At 42.8% G+C, this 19608-nt stretch overlaps 1 protein-coding gene across 6 annotated transcripts in view; it reads left to right on the top strand.

Moving 5' to 3' along the window:
- The window catches only part of pdzd2 (PDZ domain containing 2), a 648685-nt gene that overhangs the window by 587299 nt on the left and 41778 nt on the right, over positions 1 to 19608 (top strand). For all 6 annotated transcript variants that reach the window (XM_041183009.1, XM_041183071.1, XM_041183135.1 and 3 more), the window contains 4 exons: positions 1978 to 2078; positions 13494 to 13665; positions 15866 to 16677; positions 18762 to 18906. In XM_041183009.1, coding sequence (XP_041038943.1) covers positions 1978 to 2078; positions 13494 to 13665; positions 15866 to 16677; positions 18762 to 18906 — 1230 coding nt within the window. The remainder of the gene's footprint in view (positions 1 to 1977; positions 2079 to 13493; positions 13666 to 15865; positions 16678 to 18761; positions 18907 to 19608) is intronic.

Genomic DNA, 19608 nt, shown 5'->3' with positions numbered 1-19608 from the left:
CGCCATCCGAGGGCAAAATTCTGCCCAAAGACTGGGAGAGTTTCGTGGTCAGCTAACTGCAGAAGGCAATGGGAAACTACTGCAGTACTTTGCCAAACATAATCATAGACAAATCAAATGGAATTCCATGGTCACCGTTGCACTCTTAGGGCATGGTACCTGAAGGAGAAGGAGCAAGCAGGAAGTGTAAAGAATCAAAGTAAGAACTCAGATGAGCAAGGAGTTCATGGAGCTATTAAAAATGTATTTAAATAAACACTGTGTCTCCTGCCAACACAAGAGGGCCACCGACACCTGCCTGCACATGTATACTTGTCTGCACATGTAAAGAAAACCTAAAGCTGAATCATGCCGACAATGGAAATAGGATGCACAAATTTAAATTGCTATTCATAATTTGAGGTTAGATAAAAGTTGATCTATATATTTTGTATTCTCGTTTTTTTTTAATTTGGTGCAGATTTTTTCTGTTCTTAACTTGGGTATACTGAATCATCCAGGTACAGAGCATCAAGAAAAAATCAGGTGAGGGCAATCACATACTCATAAGGAAGCTAGCCAATTTCCCAACCCATATTTAACCATAGAGATAAAAGCAAAGAACTGCAGATACTGGAAATCCAGAACAAAAACAAAAACAGAAATACCTGGAAAAACTCAGCAGGTCTGGCGGCATCGGTGGAGAAGAGCACAGTTGACGTTTCGAGTCCTCATGACCCTTCTCCACCGATGCTGCCAGACCTGCTGAGTTTTTCCATTTTTAATCATTGTGACTGTGTCCAGGTGTTTCAGTAGCTTCGGAAGTGGGAACATGAAAATCTGCTCCATTGCATTTTAAAGGGAGTTTGAAATCTCCAGTCTCCATGTACATGGTTGCTTGTTTGAAATGGGTACATGCCATGGAAAAAGAAAAAGCTAACGGAAATTACCTGGGCGAAAATGGGTATTGTATTTTGTTCTGAAAGAAATAGCCCTTTCTGGTTCCAAAATTCTAAAAAACAAGAAACAAAATGGAGAGGATAGGTATCTCACTGAGGTTGGGGGAATGAGTAGAGTTCTGATCTCCATTGCTCACAATGATGTCACAGAGTGAAGCGGTACAACTGCACATGCACTGCGTTGGCAGCAAACACAGCCTTAAATAAAGATAAGGGGAGAGGATTAATGTAACAAAACGTTCCTTTAACTGGAATAGATATTCCTATAATTGCTTTTGATGCTCAGTAGTTGCCATTGAATGATTGTTGCTGAGATGAATTACAGCTGGCTTTTCCATATGTTTGCTTGGACTGCTATCTCTGAGAGCATAGTGAAGTGTAATAGAGTGATGAGCTGTTGGCTAGGACGTGTTTGGTTTCATGAGTGATTTAAGAGGCATTTATTGCCCATCCCTCGTTGCCCTCGAGAAGGTGGAGGTGAGCCACATTCTTGAACCATTGCAGTCCCTGTGGCATAGGTACACCCATAGTGCTGTTAGGAAGGGAGTTCCAGGATTTTGACCCAGTGACAGTGAAGGAACGGTGATGTATTTCCAAGCCAGGATGGTGAATGGCTTGGAGGGGAACTTGCAGGCAGTGGTGATGCCATGATTCTGCTGTTCTTGTCCTTGTTGGGGGTACAGGTTGTGGGTTTGGAAGGTGCTGTTGAAGGAGCCTTGGTGAGTTGCTGCAGTGCATCTTGTAGATGGTACACACTGCAGTTACTGTGCATCAGTGGTGGAGGGAGTGAATATTTGTGGATGGGTTGCAAATCAAGCGGGCTGCTTTGTCAAGCATGATGGTGTCAAGCTTGATGGTGTCAAGCTTCTTGAGGGTTGTGGGAGCTGCACTCATCCAGGCAAGTGGAGAATATTCCATTCACTCCTGACTCCGGGCTTTGGGGAGTCAGGAGGTGAGTTACTCGCTGCAGAATTCCCAGCCTCTGAACCGCTCTTGTAGCCATAATATTTATATGGTTGTCCCTGTCCTTTTCCCACAGGGTTATCATCAAAAAGCCCATCACCTAGTGTGAAATCCAAGCAGGGTGATGGATCTTCTCTCAGTTGGACTATGAAACGCTTTCTGGAACCCACAAGTCGGGTAAGCAAATTATTTTCTATAGTTTGGCAGGGTGATAATTACTGTAATATATCCTTAAGTTTCTATTTGCTAGATTGTATCTCTGCAAAAGCTTTTCACCTTAAGATTCCATTCATTATTAATCTGAAAACGTAATTAAAGTTTCTTGCTGAGTTGCAATTTTGTATAATTTTACTGTACCAGTAGGATGCAGATGTTCACAGCTTCTTCAGTCACTGGTCTGTGAAGACGATATGAACATTTACAGCTGATACCATGATTAAGAAGCCCAATTCAGAATTAGCACTACATGGCAGCAGCAGAGTGTGAACTAGCTCACAGGCAATTCAATAGCTGAGAAAGTCATCACAGCCAAGTCAGCCCTGTCTTCCCATTAGGCATTAAAGAGAAGTGCAGAATAAAAATGTTATACATTTTTCCAGACTACAGTCAAAAAGATGCAAAATCTGATTCTGATACTATTGAAATAGAATTCAGTTGTATGTTTTACTTTGACTACTTGTATGTTTGACACGTGAAAAGAAAAATATTCAGTCTATGATACAAATACTCACAGCATCTTTGTGCATCTGGTCATTCACCAATATCATACATCCTTTTTTGTGGGATTTGTACCCCAGTCTCTAAGGCCGGAATTTTCCAGCCCTCCCGCGGCGGGTCCAGCGAGCCATTGAAATCTCAGTTCACGCTGGTGAGAACGGAAAATCCCACCAGTGTCAGGGGCTGGAAAATTCCGGACTAAGTTTCACTTGAAGATTATCTGAATCTCTCAGTTTCACTTGAAGACTATCAGAATTTCACTTGAACACTAGTTATGCAGTTAGACACATATGTTGTGTAAGTTCCCTCTATTTCATTCCTCATACTTCCCAATATTTTAAAAATCTGGATCACATCTCCACTCACTTTATGTCCAATGAAACAAATTAATTGGAATCTCCACAATATTTCTGTGGATAAGTGCAAAATCCTGTTTGGATTTGAGCCAGAAAGACCAAGAAGGTATCTGGATTGATCACTGGTCTGTGTTATGTTGGCTAACCTCAGCTGAGCTCAGTAATGGTGTTATACTTGGCCTCGAGTATTGATGAGATGGGGAGGTGAAAAGCAGTCAGTTGAGGCCATACTCCTTGCTGATACCAATTGACTCATGCTGAAAGAGCACCTAAGTCAACCAGACTATTCAGTGCTCAGGCTCACATGAAAGAATGGCATTTTGCAAAGATGCCAGGGGCCCAATGGAACTACACCCTATTGTAAGTTAGAGACATCAGGAAAGGAAGGGGCAGGAAGGAAGTCCCATTAAATTACCTATTACTTGATGCTATAAATGATGATGGGTAAGGCCTCCACCTATCCAGGCAATAAAAAGTTTCATTTTGAACATTCCTGTTTGATAGTTCTTCAAGATAACATACAATAATTATATTGCCTCTCATATTGATCCATATATTGTTATAACATGACAAACTTTATTGGACTTTTACAACTATAACTTTACCATAAAAATGGGCACAGTAAATCAACTCTGTTGTATCATGGTTAGTAAGATTTTAGTATATCTTTGTAGTAAATCCTGCAGTGCATTTGATACCCACATTTAATTCATTGACATGTTTATCCAGTTTACATATTTCAATATTAAATTTAAATAAGAAAAGGGCTGGTTAAACAGAGTTAAAGCAAAATTCTGTGGATGCTGGAAATCTGAATTAAAAAAACAGCAAGGGCAGAATTTTGCTGTTGGCAAGCAGGAGGCGGGGCCCGCTCACCGACACGCAAAATGATGCAGGCTTACGTCTGGTGGAACCCCTGACGTCATCCCGGCCCATTTAAATTTTCAGGAAGGCGGGGGTGCAGCAAAATCAGCTGTGCGGCCGCCGACCTGTCAGTAGCCAATTGAGGCCATTGACAGGGTCATTTAAACAATTAAAGGACCTGCCCGTCCAACCTTAAAGCTGGTGAGCAGGCCAGGAGCCCCGGCGGGAAATAGACAAAACATGAAACCTCATCCACCGGCGGGATGAGGTTTCATGTAGGGTTTCAAAAAGTTTAATAAACTTATTATATAAATTATGAACATGTCCCATCTCATGTGACATTGTCGCATGAGGGGGACATGTTAAGGATTTTTTTTCTATTTTTAATATTTTTAAAAGTGTCAGCAATCTCCCTGAGGCAGCACTCTCGCTTTTGGGGAATCCCCCCAGCCTGCACAGAAAGCAAACCTTTTTTTGGCCCGCCCACATAAAATGGTGGCGGGGCCCGCTTCTCCGGTGGGGATCGGCTCCCCACCCGCTGGAGATTGGGTCGGGCCTGCCCGCCCGGAAGGCAGAAAATTCTGCCCCAAGTGCTGGAAATACTCTTGAATTATTCTTCTTATTGCTCAAATATTCTTCAAGGAAGAGTCATATGTTTCTCTCTCCACAGATGCTTCCACACCTGCTGAGCATTTCCAGCATTTTCTGTTTTAACTTCTGGTTAACTAGAGGTTTAATATTTTTAACCTCTGGAAGCTTAGGTTATATCCAGTAAGAACTGATGGGGTGAAAACTTTTCCTCCCTGCTGACTGTAGGAAAGCTATGTAAAATGACAGTTGCATGTGGGTATCTAGCCACAGTACAAACTATTCACAAGTCTAACTCAAATTAGCAACCTATTTGGAGAGGCCATTATGTGTGAAATGGAATCACTGTGTCTCCTGCCATTGCAATATGGCCACCGATACCCGTCCGCACATGCACACTAGTCCGCACATGCTCAGAAATCGACTGACTTCACTGCTGGAGCCTGCAGCGTGGGACTCAGAGTGGCAGAAGAGGGAGGGATGGATCTGCAGATGCGAAATTAAAATCTTTTCCTTGTGGGATATTTTACTGCAGTCAAGTTGGTCAGTGTTTCTAAACTCTGTCTCACTATCCCAGTGATGTGTGTGTTAGATGAGGCAATATAGTCTAACACTCACAGCAACCTATTTACATTTCTAGGATTCTTTCCCTTCTAACCTCCTGTAAAAGGAATTTCCAAATTCCATCAGTGTCAGTCCAGGATGGAAATACATGTTTTCTGTTCCTGCTGCCAGGGCCAGTGATGACCGCGCATACACCCTGCTGCACATTGTCACCTATAAATATGGCAACCATTATCCCGGGCCTGTTATCAGCATACAACCGCACATGCACAACACGGGGGCAGCAAACACAGCCGAAATGGAATGGTCCACACTGACACAATGGAAAGCTGCACATTGTTTAAACACAGAAGCAGGAGCTTTCATTTGCAAGTAGTTCCAAGTTTATACATGACCTAGGGGTATTCGATACTGACACTGTCTGCCCACATTCGAGGTATGTTGCATTCTTCAGCATTGACATCCCACCATTGATGAGTAGAAAAATAGTTACTGACAAAAATGTTATTAAAGCAATTTAAATAATTGAATAACATTTGAGATACAGAGCTCCATTTGGGATATAGTTGGCTCGCATGATTACAACATAAATATTCTTATCCCATATTTGTTCATTCTCTATTCATTCATCTCTAACAACCCCTTCTCCTACCCCCACCATCTTCATCACACTGCAGCCTCTAATGTTTTTTCCCTAAATGATTGCGATGGTTTTGTCATAATTACTCACCAGAAACCCATTCCATATATTGTTCACACTTTGTGTGAAGAATTTCCAAGCTTTTTTTTTTACTGTATTGAATCTGTATCTCCTTGTTCCACTCCCACAACTTAATCACAGGATCACTGAGCAGTTACAGCACAGGAGACCATTTGGCCCATCATGACTGTGCTGGCTCTCTGAAGGAGCAATTCACCTAGTCTCATTTATGGCCTTTTCTCTGTAGCCCTGCAAATTCTTCCTTTTCAGATAATAATCCAATTCCCGTTTGCTTTGATTGAATCTGCCTTCACCACTCACTCAGGCAGTGCATAAGAACATAAGAAATAGGAGGCCATTCAACCTCACAAGCCTGCCTGCCATTCAATAAGATTACAGCTGATCTGTCCCAGGCCTCAACTTCTCTTTCATGCCAGCTCCTCACAGCCCTCAAATCCCTGATAATTCAAAAATCTATCTACCTCCTCTTTAACTACTTTCAGTGATCTAGCCTCCATAACTCTCTGGGGTAGAGAATTCCAGACATTTACTACCCTATGAGAGAAGAAATTCCTTTGCATCTCAGTTTTAAATGACTGTCCCCTTATTCTGTAACTATGTCCCCTAGTTCGAGATTCCCCCACTAGTGGAAACATCTTCTCAATATCTACCCTGTCAAGCTCCCTCAGAATCTTATACATTTCAATAAGATCACCCCTCATTCGCCTAAACTCTAAGGAATAAAGGCTTAACCTGTTTAGCAGTTCTTGATAAGCCAACTCCTTCATCCCAGGAATCAGCCTAGTGAATCTCTTCTGAACTACCTCCAGTATATCCTTTCTTAAATACAGGGACCAAACTGTACACAGTACTCCAGGTGCAGCCTCATCAACACCCTATACAGTTGTAACAAGGTTTCTCTATTTTTAAACTCCAACCCCCTATAATACAGGCCAAAATTCCATTTGCTTTCTTAATTACTTGCTGCTCCTGCATGCTAATTTTTTGTGTGTCAAGAACACTCAGATCCCTCTGCGCTGCATTTTTTTGGAGTCTCACTCCATTTAAATAATAGTCTGCCTTTTGATTCTTCCTACCAAAATGCATGACCTCAGGCTTTCCTACATTAAACTCCATCTACCAATTTTTTTCCCACTCACTCAACCTATCTATAACCCCTTGAAGATTCTTTATGCCCTCATCACAATATGCCCTCCCACCAATTTTTGAATCGTCAGCAAATTAGGATACATTATGCTCTGCCCCCTCTTCCAAGTCATTAATATAGATTGTAAATAATTGAGGCCCTAGGACTGATCCTTGTGGCACTCCACTAGTTACATCTTTCCAACCTGAAAAAGACCCATTAACCCTGAATCTCTGTCTTCTGTGTGTTAACCAAACCTCAATCCATGCTAATACATTACTGCCAATACTGAGAGCTCCTATTTTATACAATAGCCTTTTATGTGGCACCTTATCGAATGCCTTTTGGAAATCCAAATACACTACCTCTACCGGTTCTCCTTTATCAACTCTGCTTGTTATACCCTCAAAGAACTCTAGCAAGTTTTTCAAACATGATTTCCCCTTCACAAAGCCATGTCAACCTTGTTTGATTGCATTAAGCTTTTCTAAATATCCTGCTATTTCTTCCTAAATAATGGACTCTAGCATTTTCCCAATGACAGATGTTGGACTGACTGGCCTATAGTTTCCTGCTTTTTGTCTCCTTCCCTTCTATAGTTTCCTGCTTTTTGTCTCCCTCCCTTCTGGAATAGGGGTGTCACATTAGCAGTTTTCCAATCTGCTGGGACCCTCCTGGAATCCTGTGAATTCTGGAATATTTCAACCAATGCTTCCACTATCTCTGCAGCCACTCCTTCAAAATCCTTGGATGCAGTCCATCAGGTCCTGGTGACTTGTCTGCCTGTAGTTCCATTAGTTTGTCAAATACTTTGTCCCTCATGATAGAGACTGTTAGAAGATCTTTCCTCCCATTAGCTCCTTGCTTATCTGATATCTTTGGAATGTTTATAATGTCCTCCATTGTGAAGACCAATACAAAATATTGGTTTGAATTATCTGCCATTTCACTTCCCCGTTATCAATTCTCCAGTTTCATCCTCCAAGGCTCCCACGCTCACTTTAGCCACTCTCTTTCTTTTCATGTAACTGTTGAAACTCTTGCTGTTTGTTTTTTATATTTCTGCCAATTTACTTTCATAATCAATTTTCTCCCTCTTTATTAGCTTTTTAGTCATCCACTGCTGGCTCCTAAAAGATTCCCAGTCCTCTGGCCTACCACTAGTTTTCGTTGCTTTGTATGCCTTAGTTTTTAATTGGATACTCTCCTTGACCGCCTTTGTTAACCATGGGTGGTTCACCCTTCTTATCGAGTCTTTCTTTTTGACTGGGATAAATTTTTGCTGAACTTTTTGAAATATCTGCTTAAATGTCTGCCACAGCTCATCCACTGACTTTCCCCTTAGTCTATTTTCCCAGACTGCTTTAGACAACTCTTACCTCTGTAACTGCCCTTATTTAAGTTGAGGACACTGGTTTGAGACCCGAGTTGCTCACCGTTAAACTGAATTTGAAATTCTACCATGCTGTGATCGCTACTTCCTAGAGGATCCTTAACTATGATATCTCTTATTAATCCCACCTCATTACACATTACTAGATTTAAAATACCCTGTTCCTGGGTAAGTTCTGCAATGTATTGCTCTAAGAAACAATCCCTGATGTACTCTACAAATTCATCTTCCATGTTCGCCCTGCCAATCTGATTTGTCCAGTCATGACAATTGTAGTGCCCTTCTTCTACGCCTCCATTATTTCCTGATTTATACTTTGTCCTGCAGTGAGTCAACTCTTCTAGGGTCTATAGACAACTCCCACCCATGACTTCTTCCCCTTGCTATTCCTTATTTCCAGCCAAACTTATTCCACATCACGATCTATTGCACCTATATCACTACCCACCACCGCTTTATTAACAAAGCTACCCCACCTCCTTTTGTTTGTTGCCTATTTTTCCAGAATGTCAAATACCCTTTAATGTTGATTTCCTTGGTCACCTTGCAACTACGTATCTGTACTAGCTATTAAGTCATATTCATTTATTTCTATTTGTGCTGTAAACTCATCTATCTTGTTACAAATACTGCGTGCATTCAGATAAACCGCCTTAAGCTTTGACTTTTTACCATTATTACTCATTCTGATTCTGATTTCTGCTGCACTGTTCTGCTTATATTTTCTGCCCCTTCCTGTCACACTTTGATTATCATTCGCCTCTTCACTTCCCTGCACCTCTGCTCTCTCGTTTCTTTTTGATTCTTTAAACTTCCCTTCAATTGAACCCTCCAGACTCTAGCAGCTCTGAATTCCAGATCTTAAGAACTCTTTGCGTAAACTAGGTTTTCCTCATGTCACCATGGCTTCTTTTGCCAGTTGCCTTAAATCTTTGTCCTCTGGTTCTTGATCCTTCCACCAATGGGAACAGTTTCTCCCTATCTACTCTGTCCAGACTCCTCATGATCTCAAATAACTCTATCATATGTGAAATAATATTTGTGATATGTCTTTTCCATACCAGTTGTTGTCCTCTACATATCCATAATGCCACACCCCAAATTTGAGAAGTCTAGATTTTTCCATCTTTTCCTCATAACTCAAACGTCTGACTTTAGGGGCTGGAATGTACTCTGAGGACAGCTCCCCACACCCCAGCGTAAATTTCAGGGGCAAGCCCGCCTTTGCTTGGCCGGCTCACCCCGCTTTAATTTTTTGGGTGATGGCCCAATTAGTATGAGGCAGGACTTCATAGAGATGTCAGCCAATCTGAGGCCAGCAGCTCTGCGCCATACCAAGATCAGTGGCCACTGCCAGTACTGCAGGAGGCCCAGGAGGAAGAGGAACAATGGATGCTCGAAACCCAGGTAAGTCCGCAATCTCGTTACAATTGGCAGGCTCTAGCGAGGTGGGTGGGCAGTTCATTAGACAGGGCAGGTGGAAGGGTGAATGCGGTGAAGCAAAACTGTGAGATGGGGGAGGTGCGGGTAGCTACCGATTGGCACGGGGAGCCTTGGGAAGGAGGCAACCTTCCCCCGCCCCAGGGAGCCTTGGGAAGGAGACAACACCCCCAACCTCCAACCTCCTTCACTGTGCAGCAGGATTAAACTTGCCGGGCTACATGGGTGCAGGCCTTGCCCCCTCCCCTTTAAGTCGGAGTGATGGTGGGATGTGGCCCTTATTGGGTATTAATTGCCCACTTAATGGTCTCTTTTGTGTTACAGGCAGGCGGTCCACCCAACACCTCCCCCATTGCCTGTAAAATTGTGGCATGGGCAAGTGTGGGTGAACTGACAGCAGGCATGTTGCCAATGGCACGGTGCTTCAATTTACGGGTCTACCTGCCTGTTATTCTGCCTTTCTGAGCCAGAAACTTCAACCTTAGGAATCAGCTTCTTGGCTTTCCTCTGAACTACCTCTAGTGCTTGATTGTCTCCCATGTGTCTTGGACCATAATTGGACACTACTCAACGTGTGGTTTGAATATGAGCATGGCTAGTTTTAACTTGTATTCTTCTGTTCTGGAGAGACAGTTGTGTATTCTGTTTGCAGCTCTGTAGGGGTTTGGCCATGTTTATTGTTGAGATCCCCAGATCTCCTTCAATTTCATACCTTTTAATCTTGACACCATTCATGGAGTATACCAGCTGTCCATTTTCCTTTGCTTGTATTATTTCACCTGCCATTAGTTCTCCCCACGTAAATATTTTGTCCAACTCAATTTGTATTCCCTGAGCTGTCTTCTCAAAATCAAACTATTTTGATATCACCTTCAATTTTAACCAAATTGCATTATTTTCTGAATGCAAGTCATAAATGCCCCTAGCACCAAAGTCACTTATGCCTTCATTTCCCCGTGCTCAATGCATCAAGTGCAGAGTGAGCCTCAGGCCTCTGCCTGATAATAGAGAGCTCCAATGTCTGAAATGTTACAATGCTGTGGGTATAACCGACCACATTATCAGACACAATAGGTTCAATATTTAACTGTTCTTTCCCTGTCCATCGCCATTGACAGGTAGGAGTTTATTGAGAGGGTTAAAATTATTAATCATGAACGCATCCTCAACTTTGGGCCACTTCATATAAATGAAACACACACATTGAAATTCTTATGGGAAGTGAAAGAAACTAACAATAATGAAGTCCTGCTGACAGCATCCCTGACTTTGCAGTGTTTGTTTTGTGTTCCCCTGAACCCTCCCCATAAACATCAGGGCCTGTGAGTTCCAGATCTCGGCCACGGATTAATGAGGGGGATCAGGGGATGGTACCAAGCGATAAATGAATACAATCCCAACAAAGAGAGAGAATAAGGTACTGCAGCAAATGCTCAGCCATAGGCACAAAAGTACAATATTTACCTGGGAGAAGTTTGCTGTCATCAAATTGATAAGTGGCCTAAAGACCTAAAGAGATTCATGAGTAAAATTAAGAAATAAGTGGTGTGGGGAAGGAGTAACAAGGGAAGATGAGCCATATTTCTGATGCTGTCTCTTTTATTTTATTAACACCTGCAAGCTTTGAATCATCCAATTCATTATTCATTCAGACACTTGGCCAATGGAGACAGATGCAATTTTTTTAATAGCAACAAACTCCCTTGAACCAACAGCACAGTAGTGAGTACAATCAGACAGTGATGCTCAGGCCCAGATTTTTGTGGAGCCTCCAGCAGATGTGGAAGTTCCGCCCCCATTTTCAGATGTAGGAAAGGGGGTGGGAAGTGACTCATACATAAAGGAAACCCAAGCTCAACAGAGTCATTTGAACTCAATTCATTTTCACTGTACTAAAGGCCTTAACTTGCAGTGTAGGAGTCGCAACTTTTAAGAGTAAATGCTCAGGAAGAGTGGAGACGGTCTGTAGAACTGTCAAGCTGTGAACTTATTTAAAAATTAAGAACCTCCCTGTGCCAGTGAGGGGGGGAGAAAAAAACCCAGCTGTGAAGTTATTCAAATCCCCAGTTCTTTAAAATTAAAATTAAAAATTAAAAATTCCTGTGTCAGTGAGAGTCGAAAAATTCTCTATTCTAGCTGTTACAATAGCTGTTTGTTGACATTTTTGTAAGGGCTATCATCATGTCATTGTTAATGCTTGGCTGCTTTCCATAACCTACAGGCCCAGCAGTGGGTGGGTCACCTGACCCTTTTACTGCCCAGGGCAGGTTTGAAGGCTGGGGTCTCTTAAAATGCAGCATGTGGCCTACTCACTGCCTACCAACCCAGCCTCAATCTGTCTCCCATCTTATGGGGGCCGGTGGAGGTGTTGGACATCCCGCCCACACTTGGACCTATCGAGGCCCTTAAGTGGCCAATTAATGACCAATTAAAGTGCCTCATCCTGTATCCACCACTATTGTACCTGGTATAGAGGGAGGCAAACCTGGTCCTTCATATGCACGGTCTGGTGTCAGGCAAGGGGGGGCTCCTGTACCCATCAGACACACCGCCCCCTCACTCCAATATCATAACCCCCCCCACCACCCACCCCACCCCCCCCCCCCCCACCAGCCCAGCCTTTCAAGCCCGGCCCCCCCAACCCCTTCATACCCCTCACTGGGGCTTGCCAGCCAGGCCCTGCTGATACTCCAGACCTATCTTCAGTCCATCTTCCATTAGCTCCTCTTCATCAGGAACTGGCTGTAATCCCAGCAGTGGCCACCACTCGAACCTGGTGCTGCTGAGACGACAGAGCAGCCAGCCAGTTGGATTGACCAGTTCCTCAGAAGACTCGCTCTTAGCCAATTAATGCCCCACCGAATGTTAAATAGTTGTGGGGCAGCCAGTATCGATGCAGTTGCATTCCCCCGCCAGCTCTTTGGGTGGTAGGTTATGAAACCCTGCCATCCAAAAAGTCCTGCCCAGTTAGTCTGCCAGGGCTCAGGAAAGAAAGAGCAGCTAGAGGCCGATGGTCTCTATGGTTCACCCCATAGGAATGTGGGTGGGATCTCACGCTCGGATTGGAAAGACCAAGTTTGTGGGGAATTAAAATGAAGCTGGATGATTTGTCTAGCTTTAGCAGGGGGAATAGTCTCCAGGAAAACTTACATTGTGAAAGACATTTCTGGAGATAAATGTTTCCAGGCTGGGATAAGAAAAGATCGGAAGTAAACCCTTAGGAACTAAGAATTATTTTGGACCAAATCTGGGGAATTGAACGTCTGCCTAAATGACAGTATAAAATATACCTGATAGTGAGTTTTTTCAGTGGTATTGAAAATTTTGTGTGGTTTAAAGTATAAGTTGCTTACAAAAACAGTGTTTAGTCAAAAGTGTTTTCAGTCAGTTTGTTACTGTAAAGATCTGAAAATGTGAAATCTTGGCATGTTATCCTTTAACCTATTGACTGGAAGTTCAGATTTCTTTTTTTTAAAGTTATCAGTCTGTACAGGGATCATAAGAATGTCTGCTGATGAGTAACTACTGAGAATCTTCTCTATTGTCTCAATTAATAACTCTCAAAAATACCAAATGCATTAGTGCTTTTCCCAGTAATGAAGTTCCTCCACTGGCTCTGATAATTTAAGTACTCTTCCAAAGTCATGAGCAAGACTCGCAAAACTTTGTCCTGAATTTAGTGATCAATGTCAGAATTAAACTGCTATCTATTGTTGGAGTGAGATTAACCAAGGTGGGTAGAGGCTAGCGTGGAGCATAAGCACCAACAAAGACCTGTTAGGCTGAATGGCCTGTTTCTATAACGTAAAATATTCTCTTTCAGCAAGGGTCACTGAGTTCAGAAACGGAACTCTCCCAGTACTTTTTCCACAACATTCCTAACCATTCGTCACTCTCAGACACGATGGTAACAGCGGCCAGTGAGGAAGAACACCTGCGGCAGAAGAGCACAAGTAACTCATTGGATGATGGTGATGTTCCCCCTCTGAATCCAGGTTTGAATCATACTAACTGGTGTTGTTTTTTGATGGTGCTAGGATAGAATCAGATGATGAGGATTCAACTTCAAAATGACGTCCTGTATCTACTGCATATCTCATGAGAATGAAAAATATTAGCCTAGCAATTACCAGGAGTGATATTGGTGGATGAACACCTAACATACTCATGTGCATCTTCTAATTTAATCATAGAATGGTTACAGCACAGCACATTTCATTTGGTCCATTGTGTCCATGCCAGCTCTCTGCAACAGCAACACAGCTAGTCCCACTTCCTGTCTTCTCCCTGTGGCTCTGCAAATTTTTCCCTTTTTTAAAAACAAGAATGGCTCTTCCTCCACCACCACAGTGCATTCTAGATCCTAACCACACATGAAAAAGCTTTCCCTCATGTCACCTTTGATTCTTTTTCCATTCACCTTAACTTGGGATCCCCTGGTGCTTAACTCTTCCACCAATGTGAATAGTTTTTCCATATCTACTCTGTCCAGACCACTCATTATTTTGAACACTTCTATCATATTTCCTCTCAACTTTTACTCCTCTAAGGAGAACAGCACTAGCTTTTCCAATCTAAACTTATAACTGAGATCCCTCATTGCTGGAATCATTCTCGTGAATCTTCTTTGCATCCTCTCAAGCCTTCAGATCCTTCCTAAAGTGTGGTGCCCAGAATTGGATACAATACTCCAGTTGAAGTTGAACATATGTTTTATTAGAGTTCACCATAACTGCCTTGCTTTTGTACTCTCTGCCTCTATTTATAAAGCCTAGAGTCCCATAAGCCTTATCAACTATTTTCGCAACCTGCCCTGTCACCTTCAACGATTTGTGCATATGTCTACCCAGGTCCCTCTGCTCCTGAACCCCACTTAGGATTGTACCCTTTATTTTGTATTGTTTGTCCTCATTCTTCCTACCAAAGCATATCACTTCATACTTTTCTGCATTAAATTCCTTCTACTCCGTGTTTGCCCATTCCACCAGCCTATCCATGCCCTCTTAAAGTCTATCACAAACCTCTTCACAGTTAGCAATACTTCCAAGGTGTAGGTCATTGCAAATTTTGAAATTGTGCCCTTCAGAATTACGTCAGCATAGGCTCTGCACATATGTGAACCAGTGCACATGCCCAGAGTAATCTTGGCGGCTATCTTAAATGGCAGCAGCAGTGTAGAGAAGTAGGGAACAGGAGAATGTCTCATGTGTGTTAAAGGTTCATTTGCCAATATTGCCAATGGTATTTCCTAGGTTATTGTGAATAGATCAATTGAATTGTAGCAGAAAGCTATTGCTTTACTTCTCAGCTGAAAAATAAATTATTTCTATTGAAGCAATAAAACAAAAATTGCTGAAAATACACAGCAGCGCAGCCTACATCTGAAAGAGAAAAATAGCTTAAAATTTCAGAAGAGGCCTGTCATCAGAACTTAAGTGACTGATCTTAATAAAGATATTGAAAGTACAATGTACTAATATATAATATTTTATGCAATTACCTGAAATTCCGCTGCTTTTGGAATTAGCCTTTTTTAAAATAAATGAGTGGGGCAGCAAGGGCAGCAGATGCATGGGAACACCACCAACTGCAAGTTCCCTTTCAAGTCACTTAGCATCCTGATTTGAAACTATATCGCCGTCCTTTCACTGTCACTGGGTCAAAATCGTGGAACTCCCTTTGTATACAGAACTGTGGGTTCGCTCACACCACATGTAGCGGTTCAAAAAGGCAGCCCACCACCAAAGACAATTAGGGATAAGCAACAAATGCTGGCCTTGCCAATGATGCCCACATCCCAAGAATTTTAAAAATGATATCGGAGCGGATGGGGCCAATTTTCCTGACTTCTCCCACCACCTACCCCCACAGAGAATGCCTATTTCTCAGATACAAACGTCACGAAAAAGAGAGGAAGAATAAGTTACTCCATAATGTTGCCCCAAGATTTACGGGGCTCCACTTGAAGGATGGATGAGGACCAGCATTCTCAAAGGCTTATCCTGTCAATATTAGTAAAGCAGCCTTCTGTTATTACAGCCCTGGAGATGTGCCAAGAAGCTGGTAGTGGGGTTTGAACCATGGCCTTCCTCTGACTGGCAGTTTCATTAGTGCATGCAGTAATTTTTTTCTTCATTTGTCTCCTTTTTTGGATGTAACAAAAAAAAATTACTTGTGTATTTTTAATTCCTAAAGAAATTGGAGTGCCTAAACCAGAAGTATCCTCCGTCTCCCTCAACAATGGGAAACCTGTTGTACCTATCAACAAACACGTGGAAGTTGTTCGACAGGCCAGCCTGAGTGACAGTCCCAAATCAATCCGCAGCCCTCTTCTACGCCAGAGGAGGGTCATTTGCTATGATGACATCAGCGACGATGAGGACTTTGTGAAGCCCAAGGATAACGTTCGACTCAAACGGCCTCAAAGGGACACTGCACAGAAGGTACCCGAGGAAGATTCAGGGATTATTATAGCCACGTCCTCTGTCGAAGTAGATGATGAAAGCCAAGATGGTGAGTTGCTAAGAAATATCAGCAGTGATGGAGCCACACCTCTGTATAGCAGCTCACTAGAGTCTGAGGACAGTTCAATGGAGCAAATGGTTGACTCGCCCTTCATGCCGCTTAAATTCTTTGAATCTTCCAGCTCTACTGACACTAATCACAGCAACCTTGGTGTCAAGGAGGGTCAGGTGGAGTCCAAACGATCACCCAAACTTGAACACAAAGCTGTCACTAGAGTAAAAAGCATGATGAGCATCGAGTGCCCACCAACCCTCCTGAAGCAGAAGAATGATGAGCATCAGTTACACTCTGCCAAGCCTATTGCAAGGCCACTGCCTCATAGCAAAAAGGCTGAAACCACAGACACCTCTGGACTGTACTGTACAGAAACGGTACATCTCTCACGTAAGGAATCAGAATCATTTGGACTGGACTTGGAAATCAAGGCTTCTCCCATGAGAGTTCTGATAACAGGTTTACAACCAGGTGGAGCTGCTGAGAGAGTAAGTTGTAAAGTTCAGTTATTTGAATCATTGTTTGTCATGTTTAAGCAGATGAACTGGAAATAACACTCAAACCTTCTTTGCCCGTGAACTTTGCAAATTTAAGTTACAATGAGATGGTGCTAATATGGGTCTGTCTCCTTAGTTTAGATTAAGAATAGTGCAATGAGCATGATCAAAGGACTGTAAATACAGAACTGGCAGTGTTTGCTGGAGAGATGTTTGCTGTTTCATGTTGACGTTATACTTCACCCTCTGGTCTTTCAACAGACTGATTTTAAGAGTGGTGAAAGCTGGAAGCACCAAATCAGTAACATTCACAACAGCAATCAAGGGCTGGATTTTACCAGCCCTTTAGAGATGGACTAGGAGGTGGAGGTCCCATAAAATGGTGAGGGAAAGCAGGGGTGAAGTGCCCATCATCTTCCCTGTGCCATGGCATGCTGCCAGCAGTGGGGAAGGTGGAAATTGGCCCTCCTGCCCACAGACCAATTGAGCCACTTAAGTGGCCCATTTAGGATCTCTTCCTGCTGCTGCTCACATTTTAGCAGCAGCAGGCGGGCCCTCTACCATGTGGGGAGACCACTTGGTGAACCCGGAGGAGCACCCAGCGGCAATGGCCACTCCTACGGCAGCAACTCCACCCCCTCCCGATGCCTGACTGGCCCAGCAGTGGCCACTGCACCCAGCGGCGTTCAAAGAAATGGTCACATGTCCCTGTGATAGGATCAGTTTCTAGCTGGGTAGTGGATGTGATTGACAGACATGCCTGAGACCTTTGAGAGGGGAACAGGGTTCAATGATTAGCTGTAGTCTTCTTTGATGGACAGCTCAGTGGCCATAGTTCGTTAATTATGGATTATATTGGAATACACATGTAGTTCAACATGCAGTTTGGAATGACTAGGTTTTGGAATCCAAGGGATTTGGACCAGATTGAGATTCTAGCAAGTAAACTTCTGTTAAAAGTTTACATTCAAAGAGAAAATGAGTGGCATTTGTATGATTGCATATAACAGAGGAAAGGGAGTATTTCAATGCTCTATAGGGTTCATTCCTGTATCTCTTGTAAATAAAATTATTTATTGACTCAAGGCTTAGCCAAAATAGAGTGCGTATTCTGTCTACTTTTGAAAAGGAGAATCATTTGGTGGCATGTGATATGTCGTGGTAGCCCAGTATGCAGATATCAGTTTTTGGTTATGATCTCTGGGCACTGTTATCATTTATTGAGATGCCATGGAGAGAACAATCTATAGTGGATCACAGAGGATATGAGGTCTCCTTATGGAAGTGACCATGACACTGAATCCTAAAATAATTCTCGTGTAAAGAACAAAAACCTTGAAGCTAACATATATTTAAATTCAGTAACCTGAGCAGTTACTTACAGTAAGTGTATGTTGTTCTTATGTATGATGGAATGTTTTCTTCCCTCTGTTTTCTGGCCCCCTTTGAAGGGATTGACTCCTTATTGGGCTATATTTCCACAGAAACTGGTAACCTTCACTTAAGTGACCTTTCTTCATTTGTGAGCCAAAACAGGATATGTTGGCAAGTTATTTGAGCAGGCGAGGGAATATCACAGCTGAATCCAGTTCTCTGCTCATCAATATCCAGCGTTTGCTGGCTGAGTTAACTGGAGAGCAAGTAGGGAAGCCCAGCTCTTACCCTCCCCCCGCCCATCCCCAACAATTAACCTGAGACATGGAGGCCAGCTTGACTTCCCCTCATCTTGGCTGAAATCAGGTAACTCATCTCGGAGTTGAATCTGGGACCTCCTTGAATTGTGTGCTTCAGCAGCACACCCTGACCCATAAGGAGAACTTACATTTCCATATTTAAATTTTGTGTTTGCTGTTGCAGAAGAGAAGTTTCACTTGTAGCCAGTAAAGTCAGCGCCTCACACAGCTCAAAAGCTCAGCCGGATCATTCATTTATGAATCATGCTACAAATGATGTACTTTGAACTTTGTGACGTTTGAGTTTCTAGAATTTCACCATTGAATACATAGACTTTACACTTTGCCCACTTGTAACAAGACATTCCAGTTACACACATAAACGTGGCATTACTTTTCTAGGAATCTAAGGGAAAGCTTGGTCCTGGAGATGAAATTGTCTTGATTAATAGCTCACCAGTCTTCGGCATGTCTTACCAAGAGACCTGTAACTTTATGTATGACCTCCCACCCTCCATCACACTCGAAGTACGAAAACCAGTATCAGGTAAGCAAAGAGTTGGGGTTTGCTTAGAGTTTCTGTTTGTGATTGTAATTGTCGCTATCTTCATGAAAATGGTGTATGCAAGCAAGGACATCATGCATTCCAGTACAGTTTCATATTACTTGCATAGCCATCTAATTATATCCTGAATACGTGCCTTTATTAGCCGAGACATTAGCCGAGCGATAGGCAGGGAAGTTATACTGGAACTGTATAAAATGCTGGTTAGGCCACAGCTAGAATATTGCGTGCAGTTCCGGAATCCGCATTATAGGAAGGATGTGATTGCACTAGAGAGAGTGCAGAGGAGGTTTACCAGGATGTTGCCTGGGCTGGTGCATTTTAGTTATGAGGAGAGATTGGATAGACTGGGGTTATTTTCCCTGGAGCAGAGGAGATTGAGGGGGGACATGATTGAGCTGTATAAAATTATGAGGGGCATAAATTGGGTAGACAGGAAGAAACTTTTCTACTTGGTGGAGGGATCAAAAACCAGGGGGCATAGATTTAAGGTAAGGGGCTGGAGGTTTAGAGGGAGAATGTTTTCATCCAGAGGGTGGTGGGAATCTGGAACTCACTGCCTGAAAGGGTGGTAGAGGCAGAAACCCTCATAACATTTAAGAAGTATTTGGATGTGCACTTGCGATGCCATGGCATACAATGCCTAGTGGTGGAAAATGGGACTAGAATAGTTAGGTACTTGTT

This window comes from Carcharodon carcharias, chromosome 1, assembly GCF_017639515.1.
Source record: "Carcharodon carcharias isolate sCarCar2 chromosome 1, sCarCar2.pri, whole genome shotgun sequence".
NCBI lineage: Eukaryota > Metazoa > Chordata > Chondrichthyes > Lamniformes > Lamnidae > Carcharodon > Carcharodon carcharias.
The sequence above is the reverse complement of the archived record's forward strand: the minus strand, read 5'-3'. Positions and strand labels throughout refer to the sequence as shown.